This window comes from Neophocaena asiaeorientalis, unplaced genomic scaffold (genome assembly GCF_003031525.2).
Source record: "Neophocaena asiaeorientalis asiaeorientalis breed wild unplaced genomic scaffold, Neophocaena_asiaeorientalis_V1.1 scaffold34, whole genome shotgun sequence".
Taxonomy (NCBI): domain Eukaryota; kingdom Metazoa; phylum Chordata; class Mammalia; order Artiodactyla; family Phocoenidae; genus Neophocaena; species Neophocaena asiaeorientalis.
In genome coordinates this window covers 1,189,410-1,202,372 of record NW_020172464.1, presented here as the reverse complement: position 1 = coordinate 1,202,372, position 12,963 = coordinate 1,189,410, and the positions used below count along the sequence as shown (strand labels likewise).

The 12,963-nt window shown below is 38.9% G+C and overlaps 1 protein-coding gene across 1 annotated transcript; it reads left to right on the top strand.

Moving 5' to 3' along the window:
- The first annotated feature begins 5,585 nt into the window (after nt 1-5,585).
- ZBTB33 (zinc finger and BTB domain containing 33) lies at nt 5,586-12,957 on the top strand. The gene is made up of 2 exons (XM_024738129.1): nt 5,586-5,752; nt 8,240-12,957. Exon 2 carries the CDS (start codon nt 8,242-8,244, stop codon nt 10,258-10,260), a length of 2,019 nt encoding a protein of 672 aa, XP_024593897.1. The 5' UTR covers nt 5,586-5,752; nt 8,240-8,241; the 3' UTR covers nt 10,261-12,957.
- Nucleotides 12,958-12,963: the final 6 nt, after the last annotated feature.

Here is a 12,963-nt window from a genome sequence, read left to right as displayed (position 1 = left end):
TCTTCCCCAGATATTTGCATGGCTCTTTCCCTTAGTTCATTCCGTTCTTTGCTCATCCATCATCTTTTCAGAGAGGTCGTCCCTGACCACACTATTTACAATAGCACCCTCATTATTCTCTCCCCCTTTATGCTATTTATTTTTCTTCATAGCACTCATTACTATCTGATATTATGTTATATATTTAGATAATATGTTTACTGTATGTCTCTCCCATTAGAATCTAAGTTTCATGAAGACTGCGACTTCATCTTGATGATGATTGTATCCACAGTGTGTAGAGCATTGCCTGGCACGGAGTAGGTACTAAGTGATATGTATTTAATGAACGAATGAATGAATGGATTTTTATTGTGTCAGGGTTTATAATAGTTTCATTCTATCACATATTCATAACCTTGTTGTTTGGTCTTAGTCCTCCATTTACATAGACTGGCGCACTGCAAAATGTCCATTCTTAATTCTTCATTTTGACTCATTTCTTATCAGATTTGATTTCATATTGCCAAGTAATTTTTCACAAAGGACACATTTGTAGTATATTCTCTCAACCTTTTTGATATTCGAAATATTCTACCTGTTGCTTTTGGGGGGTAGATTGTATTATTGTTGGCAATATCCACTTCCTGTTTCTCAGTAGGAGGGTTATATATCCCTATCCAATTGACTTTAGAAGGTTTTTAGAAGAAAAGGAGAATCAGCTGTATCAAACAAGTCACTTAAAGAGAGAATTGTTGGGATAAAGCAGAAAAGGGGAGAGTGATGAAAAAGCAAACATATATTTAGAACTTACTGGGTTCCAGACACTCATTCATTCAATATTAAGTAACCATATCTGTCTATCATCTACCATCAAGGCAGGCTTCACAAACATGTTAGTGTTTGAGTTGTGTCTTTCTTGAAGACCAGGCACTTGCCAAACAACAGGAGAGGCACAGTGTGAATACAAAAGGAATGGTTATTACAGGCTTAGGGTTCCAGGCACAGACATGAAAGCAGTAAACACCATGTCATATTTTGGAAACTGTACGCATTTTGACACTATCGGTAGTTAACTCATTTAATCCTCAAAACAACTCTATGGGAAGGTATTATTATCTCTATTTTACATATGAAGAATCAGGCTCAAGGTCACACAGCTAAGTGGGAGTACCAGAATCCCAACCCACTCACATCTGCCCAAGTCTTTGTTATTTCCACTATACCTTACTGTGGTTTCTTTTTATACTTGTGTAGTGACTGTACTAAATCTGTGTAGCTAAGCATAACTCAGTGGAAGGGCTCTAGGACTGAATGAATGCCATTTTTTATCTTTTTAAAAATTTATTTATTTATTTTTGGCTGCACTGGGTCTTCGTTGCTGCACGTGGGCTTTCTCTAGTTGCGGCGAGCCGGGGCTACTCTTCGTTGCGGTGCGCGGACTTCTCATTGCGGTGGCTTCTCTTGTTGTAGAGCATGGGCTCTAGGCGCGTGGGCTTCAGTAGTTGTGGCACGCGTGCTCAGTAGTTGTGGCTCGCGGGCTCTGGAGCACAGGCTCAGTAGTTGTGGTGCACAGGCTTAGTTGCTCCATGGCACGTGGGATCTTCCTGGACCTGGGCTCGAACCCATGTCACCTACATTGGCAGGCAGATTCTTAACCACTGCGCCACCAGGGAAGTCCTGGTTTTTTATCTTTTATCATCATCAATTAATATATTAAGCATCCACAAGATTCTTGACATTTTAACACAGGAGAGGACAGTTGCTGGCCTCATGGAATTCATAATCAAGTTCAAAAAAGGCAAAGGCAAGCAAACACTGACACATGGTTATAAAACCTGATTCCATTATCAGCCAATCAAAAATCTTTTTAGAATGTGAAACAATTGATACCTCCAAATCCATTTGATAAAGGTTCTTGTCTTTAAAAGCTACTATGTTGTTTGAAGTAGGGTTAAGCCTTCAGATAAAAAGAAAGTGAAAGGTGAAATAACTTGTTGAGAAACAGAAAATTAATGAAACTTTCCAAAGACCTTGTCCCAAAAGCTGCTGTTAAGGCCACTCAGATTTCTTGGTCTGCTCTGCTTTTCCTACCAAAAAATTCCTTTCCTGATCATTGGATCCCCTTTAATTATAGGTAACTTTTTTCTTTTTAAATTTTTTTTAATTTGAAGTATAGTTGATTTACAATATTGTGTTAGTTTCAAATGTACAACAAAGTGATTCAGTTATATATGTATATTAATTTTTTCAGATTATTTTCCATTATAGGTTATTATAAGATACTGAGTATTGTTCCCTGTGTTATACAGGAAATCCTTGTAGCTTATCTACTTTATACATGGTAGTTTACATCTATTAATCCCATACTCCCAGTTTGTCCCTCCCCCTCTCCCTCTACCCTTTGGTAACCATGAGTTTGTTTTCTATGTCTGTGAGTCTGTTTCTGTTTTGTATATAGATTCATCTGTATTATTTTTAGATTCCATATATAAGTGATATCATATAGTATTTGTCTTTGATTTATTTCACTAAGCATAATACTCTCTAGGTCCATCCATGTTGCTGCAAATGGCAATATTTCCTTCTTTTTTATGGTTGAGTAATAATATTCCATTGTATATATATACCACATCTCTAAGCCAATCATCTGTTGATGGGCACTTGGATTGTTTCCATGTCTTGGCTTTTGTAAATAGTGCTGCTATGAACATTGGGGTGCGTGTATCTTTTTGAATTAGAGTTTTTGTTTTTTTACTGATATATACCCAGGAGTGGAATTGCTGGATCACATAGTAGTTCTAATTTTAGTTTTTTAAGGAACCTCCATACTGTTTTCCATAGTGGCTGCATCAATTTACGTTCTCACTAACAGTGTACAAGGATTCCCTTTTCTCCACACCTTCTCCAGCATTTATTATTTGTAGACTTTTTGATGACAGCCATCCTGACTGGCGTGAGGTGTTATCTCATTGTGGTTTTGATTTGCATTTCTCTAATAATTAGTGATGTTGAGCATCTTTTTTTGTGCCTATTGGCCATCTGTATGTCTTCTTTGGAAAAATGTCTATTTAGGTGTTCTGCCCATGTTTTTGATTGGGTTGTTTGATTTTTGGATATTGAGTTGTATGAGTTGTTTTTATATTTTGGATATTAACTCCTTGTCAGTTGCATTGTTTGAAAATATTTTCTCCCATTCTTTTAGTTTTGTTGATGGTTTCCTTTGCTGTGCATAAGCTTTTAAGTTTGATTAGGTCCCATTTGTTTATTTTTGCTTTTATTTCTTTTGCCTTGGGAGACTGAGCTAAGAAAATATTGCTACGATTTATGTCAAAGAATGTTTCACCTATGTACCTTTCTAGGAGTTTTATGGTGTCATGTCTTACATTTAGGTTTTTAAACCATTTTGAGTTTCTTTTTGTATATGGTGTGAGGGAGTGTTCTAATTTCACTGATTTACATGTAGCTGTCCAGCTTTCCCAACACCACTTGTTGAAGAGACTGTCCTTTCTCCATTGTATATTCTTGCCTCTTTTGTCATAGATTAATTGACCTTAGGTGCATGGGTTATAGGTAGCTTTTAAATTTTAGCTTAATTTTTGCTGAGTTAGGGGCTGAGCGACATGGACAGAAGGGAAGAGACAGTTTCCTGCACTTCGAAGTAATAGGCCTTCATCATACCTCAGTTGTGGCTCCACACTTTTAAAGCCCTTTCAGGAAAGGGACAAAGGGAAGGCAATTCTGTTTGGGGCCTTGGTGTTGTTGGTGCTGGTGCAAAAGAAAATGTATTGCATCTTACAATTTACTGAGAGGTAACCAACAACATTTGATAATCAAGAGTGGCAGCTACTGCCACTGTGATCTGTATTTCAAAGAAATGTCTCATTTTAGTTTTAGTCAACTAAGCTACTGAAAGATAAATAGATCCTAAACTTTCAAAATGTACTTTGTCTTATTTCCTATTTTTTTTTTTTTTTTGCTACTAAATTTTGGGGGAGGATGACTCAGAAAAATGGTCATTAATCTGCTAACTAGTTTTGTTAAGTGCTCAGTTACCAGGAAAATACTACCATCTGTCTTCGTTTCTTTTACAACAGCACACTCCTATTTTCCATGAAATGTTTTTATATTAAACAATAAAACTTTCATAATTTTAAGGCATAATCAAAAACTAATAATGCAGTAATTCCCACATAGATTGTTTTCCCACAATACCAAACCTTGGAGAAACGCCTAAGGAATTTCATTTGGATTTCTTATCTCCATGTGAAAATACAGCTGTATTACACTACTTTGATGTTATGCTATGTGGCTTTACTTTATTGAGGAGAATGTAGAATAGATGAGAGATGGATAGATGATGACATCTTTGTCTGATTTTATGTTGAAGAAAATTAGAGATAGTTAGTAGCCTGGTGGACATTCCAACTGAATGGTAAATAAGTGCCAATTCAAGTTTTTGGAAACTGATGCAATATTATCCTATACATATTTTTTAAAAGAAAATGAAGGTAGTGAATGGCTCTAATTGTTGAAGAAAATGCTGCTATTTTGTTCTTTAGTTGAATGTGATCAATAACCAGCCTAAAGGGAAATATTTTGCTCTCCAAACACCCATCCCATTGCTCCATTCATCATGGTACTCAGTCGGAAGTGTATTGCCAGAAGAGTTTTTAAAATTAGCACAACTCATTCATATATTCATTCACTAAATTAATGAACACCTACCATGTGTCAGACAGTAAAGCCCTCTGAGGAGGAAATGCTATGTAAATAAGAATAATAAATTAACAATGCAAGTGTTAATATTATTTATCTTTCAAGATGCAGCTCAAATTCAGTTTGCTACTCCTTTCTCTGTGTTCTGTACCTTACAAATATTTTGTCGATGTTTGAGTACCTATTTACTGAGCTCTTTGAAAAGGTAGAGACCTTGGTTTATTCATTTTTGTATTCCACAGAACCTAACATAAGATTTGGTACAGATCAAACAGGTGGTCAGAAAACGATAGTTGAAATGAAGGAATTAACATAGTGTTGCATCATTTCGTATTCAGTTAAGAAGATAGTACTTGTCCAAAAACTGAATTTATTTCTTCAAAGTATATATTATAATGAAGTTGTCATCGTGTTATCCTAGAACTTGGATTATCATAAATCATAATGAGTCGATACATTGTTTGATTATATTCTGATTATATTTCAAGGTGGTTTATCATCTAACAGGCTATTAAATAGAGCAGTTTCAAACTTTCAAAAGAAATGAAACCCGTCTAGTCTCTCAGTTTTTACTCCCTAGAAGCTTACACGGAACGTAGATGAAAGCGACTACCTTCCCTCGCATCCCAACCGTTTGTGACCGCATTACCCCATCTTTCCTTTTTCCCACCCTTTCGCCCTCCGGAAGGGGCCGAGCTCTCCCGGTACTTCCCAGTCTTCCTCCGCCCCTTGCGGAAGGAGCCGAAGGCGGAGTGGGGCGCCGAAGCGGCGCGGCCTAACGCTCGGGCCCCTCCGGGAAGAGCCGAACCGCACTCGGAAGAGGAGGGCGCCTTTGCCTTTGGCGCCTCGCCCCCGCGCGGTGCCCTCTGTCGGCGGCTTGGGGCAGCTGTGGCAGTGGTGGCGGCGGGAGGCGGTAGCCGCGTCGACGTCGACCAAGACTGGAGCGACGTTTAAAGAAGGAGCCGAGTCGCCGCGGAGTCCGGCTTCTGGTTGTTGGAGGACTCCCACCCTTCCGCACGGCCCGACGACGAGAAGCTGCAGCGCTGGGAAGCAGGTGAGGAGCCGGCCGCGACCCGGGAGGGGGCGAGGGATCGCGCCTGCTTCCTCCGTCCCTGGGCCGCGCCTGCCTTCGCTTTCTCCTCACTTGAACCAGGAAGCGGCGGAGACGGAGGCTCCGCTCCTCCGGCCCTTTCTTTGTGTGGGCCCGGGAGCGAAGGAGGGGACGAACCGGGAGGGCCGCGGCGCGGTCCCCTCCGCCGTCAGGGGCCGAGGGTCTGCCGTCGCCCGGGGTAGGCCCGGAGCGTGGGGAGCCCACCGCGGAGAACCGCTCGGCGTTTTCCTCGCCCCTCTGCCTGCCTTTTTTGCGCCTCTTTTCCCCTCCTAGCCCTTTGATTTAGAGCTTTTCGGCCTGGCCCATCCTCCCCTTCCGTCCCCTTCCCAGGGCATAACAATGCCGCCTGCTTGGCCTCATCCCCTCCCAACACCCCACCCTCCGGTTCGCCACCTTCTACTTTCCCCGGCTCGCCTCGCCTTACTACCCCCGCCCTGACTGTGCTGGCTGGACCTCCATCTGTATTTGCGAGAAGCTGCTTTTCCGCGTGAATGGGGGTTAAAAACCTCGGTTGCAGCCGGCCGGGTGCGAATGGGAAGAGGGGGTGGAAGGAGGAAGATGGGGTTCAGCTGCCGCAGGGAGCCGCGTGTCGGTTGTTTCAGTCTCGCGGGTGGTGTTTCTCTTTCCCACCTTCACCTGCCTTCGGTCAAGGATTTGTCTCACAGGAATGAGGAACGGCTTTTCCACAGTCGGATCGCAAATCTTGGTTGGGGTGGGTTCAGACCGATTTGTGCTGTTCCTGGGGAACAGGGAAGAGGAGGTAACCTAAACAACAAAATGAAACCAAGTCCCGGTGTCACCTGGACACGTACATTTAAATCATTCCCCCATTGGGAACACCCATGTGCAAACGACAAAAATAGTGGGACCGTATTCAGAAAACCTATCTATCCACTGAAAAGGGACGTGTGTCGAAATCCCCATTTTTCGGTAGCCCAGGTTGCTGGCTCGCTGTCCAAAGGTCACCCTTTCTGATGAATGCCTTTATGGTAACCTGGAATTCCTTGGTACCGTTAACAAGCAATGCCTTATAACATGATGTTTTAAATCCTTGATTTCTAGACTTTTCTCCTATTTTTTGTTTTTAAGCTATTATTTTGAAAAATTTAGAAGATATTTGAGAGGCCCTGTCTTCCACGTGTATCTAACTTAAGAACTGTGACAGTGGTACTACTTTGGTAACTCTAAAGGGAAAGAATATTAGCAATAAAAAGTGTTTCTTTACCAAAAGTACTTATCAACTAATTTTCCCCCGCTTATCTTAGAGCTGCAGTGAACATTGTGGTACATGACTCTTTTTGAATTATGGTTTTCTCAGGTCAACTAATTTTTAATTATATATACATGTATTTATTTATCTATTTATTTATTTAAATTCCGTGTCATTGTTATTGGATATATCTTCTGCAAAGTGCCAAAAATTGTTTTGGGGGTGGTACACAGCAATACTATTTATTGACAGTCCCCCTCCCCTTTTTTTCTAGAGTGATGTCTGCTCTGTTCCAGTAAGTTTATATCTTAATTTTCACTAGTTCATTTGGTGTGAAGAAAGTTCTCATATCAATGCTCATAATTCTTTACCAACAAAATTCAATGTTTTGTGTTTTCATGCAAATGAGCTTTAAGAAATGGTAAACTTTTCTTTTCCTTTGTTTTATTTTTTCACAACAGCATCTGTTGACTTCATTTGGCACTCTTTAACATTCCACCTCGAGATTGTAAGGGTAGGCAGGTGAGCGGAAGTGGGAAGTGGCAAGGGGAAGAAGAAAGAGGAGAGGGTAAGAAAGGTGTTTCATAGTTTATCCAGATGAGGCATCCCAATCAAAGTAAGAATAGAAAAATAATAGAGGTAATAATTGCCAGTGTTTATAAATTCTGATTTAGTCACTGGCTGCAGGGAATAGCTGTTGAATATGTTCTTAAAGATAAGTTAAAATTTAGGAAGACTACATATTTTGGACTCAGTGTTGTACACACCAAGCTTTTCTGACATTCAAAACATTCATTTACAGGTGAAATAACTTTTATGTGTTCATGATGAAGATTTTTCTTAAAGTTTTAAGACAGTTAAAAATTAACTCTTAACTCTTCTTGAGAAAATCCAAAATTGGAACTAAGAAAATTAATTTTAGTCTTTAAAACTAACTTAGTGGTGATGCATGAATCTAAGATTCAAAGGAAGAGATTAATGTTCAAATCTGTAGATCAATTTAAAACTGGCTTGTCTCTTCTCAGGGGAAAGTCATGAGATTTGACATGTCCAAAAACCAGCCTGTAAGAATAATTTATATAAAAACCAAAAAGTTATATCAAACTTTGGGTAAAACTCCAATAAACTAGTTAATGATGCTGTAGCTGAAATTCTGAATGATGAAGTGCTTTTGTCCTTCTTTCCTAATCTCCCATCCTCCCCCTCCCTTTCTCTTACAGGCATGGAGAGTAGAAAACTGATTTCTGCTACAGACATTCAATACTCTGGCAGTCTGCTGAACTCCTTGAATGAGCAGCGCGGCCATGGACTCTTCTGTGATGTTACCGTTATTGTGGAAGACCGAAAATTCCGAGCCCACAGGAACATCCTTTCAGCTTCTAGTACTTACTTCCATCAGCTCTTCTCAGTTGCTGGGCAAGTTGTTGAACTGAGCTTTATAAGAGCAGAGATCTTTGCAGAAATTCTCAATTATATCTATAGTTCTAAAATTGTTCGTGTTAGATCAGATTTACTTGATGAGTTAATTAAATCAGGGCAGTTATTAGGAGTTAAATTTATAGCAGAGCTTGGTGTCCCATTGTCACAGGTTAAAAGCATCTCAGGTACAGCTCAGGATGGTAATGCAGAAACCTTACCTCCTGGTTCTAGTGACAAGAACCTTGAAATACAAAAATCAAAAGATGAAGCCCAAGAAAATGGGGCCACTATAATGCCAATTATAACAGAGTCTTTTTCCTTATCTGCTGAAGATTATGAGATGAAAAAGATCATTGTTACCGATTCAGATGATGACGACGATGACGTCATTTTCTGCTCTGAGATTCTGCCTGCAAAGGAGACTTTGCCAAGTACCAATACAGTGGCAGAGGTCCAGCCTAACCCAGGCTCTGTTGCTATTTCAGATGTTGCACCTTGTGCGAGCAATAGCTCTCCCCCTTTAACAAATATCACACCTACTCAGAAACTTCCTACTTCTGTGAATCAGGCAACTCTGAACCAAACACAAGGAAGTGAAAAATTATTGGTATCCTCGGCCCCAACACATCTGACTCCCAACATCATTTTATTAAATCAGACATCACTTACTACACCACCAAATGTCAGTTCTTCACTTCCAAATCATATGTCTCCTTCAATCAATGTACTTGTGCAGAATCAGCAGCCACCAAACAATGCTGTTTTAACAGGAAACAAGGCCAATGAAGAGGAGGAGGAGGAAATTATAGATGATGATGATGACACTATTAGCTCCAGTCCAGACTCGGCGGTCAGTAATACATCTTTGGTCCCACAGGCTGAGATCCCCCCAAATACTGCTTTTGATGGATCGTTGATACAGAAGATGCAGATTCCTACACTTCTGCAAGAGCCACTTTCTAATTCTTTAAAAATTTCAGATATAATTACTAGAAACACTAATGATCCAGGTTTAGGATCAAAACATCTAATGGAGGGTCAGAAGATTATTACTTTAGATACAGCTACTGAAATTGAAGGCTTGTCGACGGGTTGCAAGGTTTATGCAAATATTGGTGAAGATACTTATGATATAGTGATCCCTGTCAAAGATGACCCTGACGAAGGGGAGGCCAGACTTGAGAATGAGATACCAAAAACATCTAGCAGTGAGACGGCAAATAAACGTATGAAGGTAAAACATGATGATCACTATGAGTTAATAGTAGATGGAAGGGTCTATTATATCTGTATTGTATGCAAAAGGTCATATGTCTGTCTGACAAGCTTGCGGAGACATTTTAACATTCATTCTTGGGAGAAGAAGTATCCTTGCCGTTACTGTGAGAAGGTATTTCCTCTTGCAGAATATCGCACAAAGCATGAAATTCATCACACAGGGGAGAGAAGGTATCAGTGTTTGGCCTGTGGCAAGTCTTTCATCAACTATCAGTTTATGTCTTCACACATAAAGTCAGTTCATAGTCAAGATCCTTCTGGAGACTCAAAGCTTTATCGTTTACATCCATGCAGGTCTTTACAGATCAGACAATATGCATACCTTTCTGATAAGTCAGGCACCATGCCTGTCATGAAGGATGATGGTATCGGGTATAAGGTTGATGCTGGGAAAGAACCTCCAGTAGGGACCACATCTACTCCTCAGAACAAGCCAATGACCTGGGAAGATATTTTTATTCAGCAGGAAAATGATTCAATTTTTAAACAGAATGTAACAGATGGCAGTACTGAGTTTGAATTTATAATACCAGAATCTTATTGAACTCCTTTGAAATATCAGAAAGTTTTGGTTTGGATTAAAGGTCAGGGCTTTCAGAAGACCTGTAAAACAAAGGTGAAAACAAGTTGATTTGATCTGCCATGTCATCTGAAGGTAGTCTAGTTGGATTATTTGTTGATAATTTTTTAGAAGCAAATTATTCTGAAAGTTTGAATAGAAATTGAGAAGTTTTTCCCCCCAAGTATCCATTTTTATAGTTAGCTTTCAGCACATTTAAAAGAGGCAAAAAGAAAAAAAAAGCTTGGAGAGATAGTTTCCTGAATAGAATTTGAAGCAGTCTGAATGTTCTTTGAAAATAACTGGAGTTATTAGCATACCCTAGTATATCTTGCAACTTTCCCCTTCTGTGTTAGCACTTTACTGATGAATTCTCAATTTTCTTATTATTGAGACTATAAATGTGTCGTGTCTTATATATGGCATAAAAAGTAAACAAGAACTTCTAAAGTTGTCCTGGAAATTTTCAGAATAAATCTCTGCTTGGTTGTGTATTCTGCTAACCCAAATGGATAGCAACCTCCTGCCCCTCATGAAAATGGCCGTGCAGACAAATCTCTCATTTGAACAATGAAGTAGTTTTAGCTAATTAGAATTAAACCTTGCTTTTATTGCCATAGTCTGGAAAAGACCTGTGGCTGGACTACTGTATATATACCTTTGCAGTGTGGTTTCCATGGGCAAAAATACTAAAGGAAAACAAATCTCTGTAGTGCAGACAGGAAGAGGTGAAATGTTCTGTCGCATTTGTTTTGAATTCTGCACTTGTATATGATAGCGACAGAGAATGGAAGTAAATGGAGATTTCCTTTTTGCTTGTTATGGTTAAAAATATTCCCATGACATTTTTCAAATTTTGAATCTGAAAGCCACCAAATTAATCTTTATGTATAAATCTTTATAAATGACAAATTTCACAAATGAGACGCCTATATATTTTGGGCGGGAGGCTACTGGCATATATTTTTAAATGTTCATATTACTTAGAATCTCTAATAGGAAGTTTTTATTTGACATAGTTGAGTCAGTGATCTAGTATTTTCCTTTCAGCAAGACCTTTTAGGTTTTTACTCCTTCTAAAATAAGTTCCATTCCATCTGCAAATTGCTGCAGTATTATAGCATTCAGAAGCTATACGTGGAAGTTAAATAGGCTTGTTGATTCCCATTTATCTTGAGAACAATAAATACCACCTTTCTCCCTTTTAAAATGACACATATTTAAACACTTAGAAAATAAAGTAAAAACTTATTGAAGTGCTAGTACTAAAAGGGAAGCAGGTTGGAACAAATATATAGCCTAGCATTTATAACAGGATTGACTTGTCGAACTTCTGTAAATGAATTTTTGCAAAGGAAAAAAATTAATAGATATTGAAAAAGATTGTTGTGCATAGTTATTAGTCATTTGTAACCTTGCTTAAGTATTTCTTAATTCAACATAGATATTTTCTTTCTCCTTAACCACGTATTTTTGAAAATAGTCTATTTCTTGACTTTGAACTTAAAGCTTTAATCATAATTTCTTATGTATACGTCATTCTTCTTACAGTAATCTAGACTTGAAGATAACGGTTTTGGTGTTTCTTAAGATGGTAGCTGAGGGTATCAGGCATCAGTATTTGCAGTTATATGAGAAGAAAGAAAAATAATATACTCCTTTGCTTTACTAAGGATTAGAATGATGTGCATCTTTCTGTTTTCTGTTCTGTGAGTTGAGACCTTAAGACCATTTTGTAAACTAATCCTTGGAAAATTTTTAATTACCTTACAACTTAAGAGTCTGATCTCTGGAATTGCAATATCTGTTTCCTTTCTTTGTAGGTACTGATAACATTACTCTTTGACTATAGGGTACACTCTGAAATCTTTTCAGTGGAAATTTGTTTGTTTCATTAATGGTGTTTTACCAGTTAGACATAATTCTTCTACAAGTGTGAATGATACTGATATCAGCAGAGCTTCCAGTCCTTTCAGACTAAACTGCTAGGTAAATTAGTTTGTCATAATAAAACTTGGTGGTTTCTACAAGGCCATTATGACAAACCAGGAGTTAATTCTATAATGGAAAACTATCCATTCTTAATTATCTGGATATAATTATTTGCTGCTGCTGTGCTCTATGTAAATTCTGAGGGTGAAATTTCAACTTTGCCTACTGAAGCTATCGTCTAGAGTTTTTTGGGAGGAGGAAAACTGGAAAAATCACTTTAAATTGTATTTTTGCCAGAAGACTTTTACTTGCATGTATGTCAGGGTCTTCTGTTTTTCTACAAGTCTCTATATATACAAAGTTCAGAATTCATGCAGAATACTCCTTTGGGATTAAAACCATTCACCCCCAGTATTTATGGGGTTGGAAATCTGTGGCAAGAGGCTGTTCAAAGCTTGTCATGGGGTGTTCCTATTTTATACTTAGTTTTCTGGCAATTGAACTTCCCTTTTTTTCCTTTCAAGTTGGCTTCAGATTTGCTCCTATGCTAAATTACCTATAAATATTCTGGATAGGAACTTTGAAATAGCAATTTGTTAAAAGAGATGACAAAATGAAAGTGCTCAAACTAAGCAAAGATTTTTTTTTTGCGGTACGCGGGCCTCTCACTGTTGTGGCCTCTCCCGTTGCGGAGCAACAGGCTCCGGACGCACAGGCTTAGCGGCCATGGCTCACGGGCCCAGCCGCTCCGTGGCA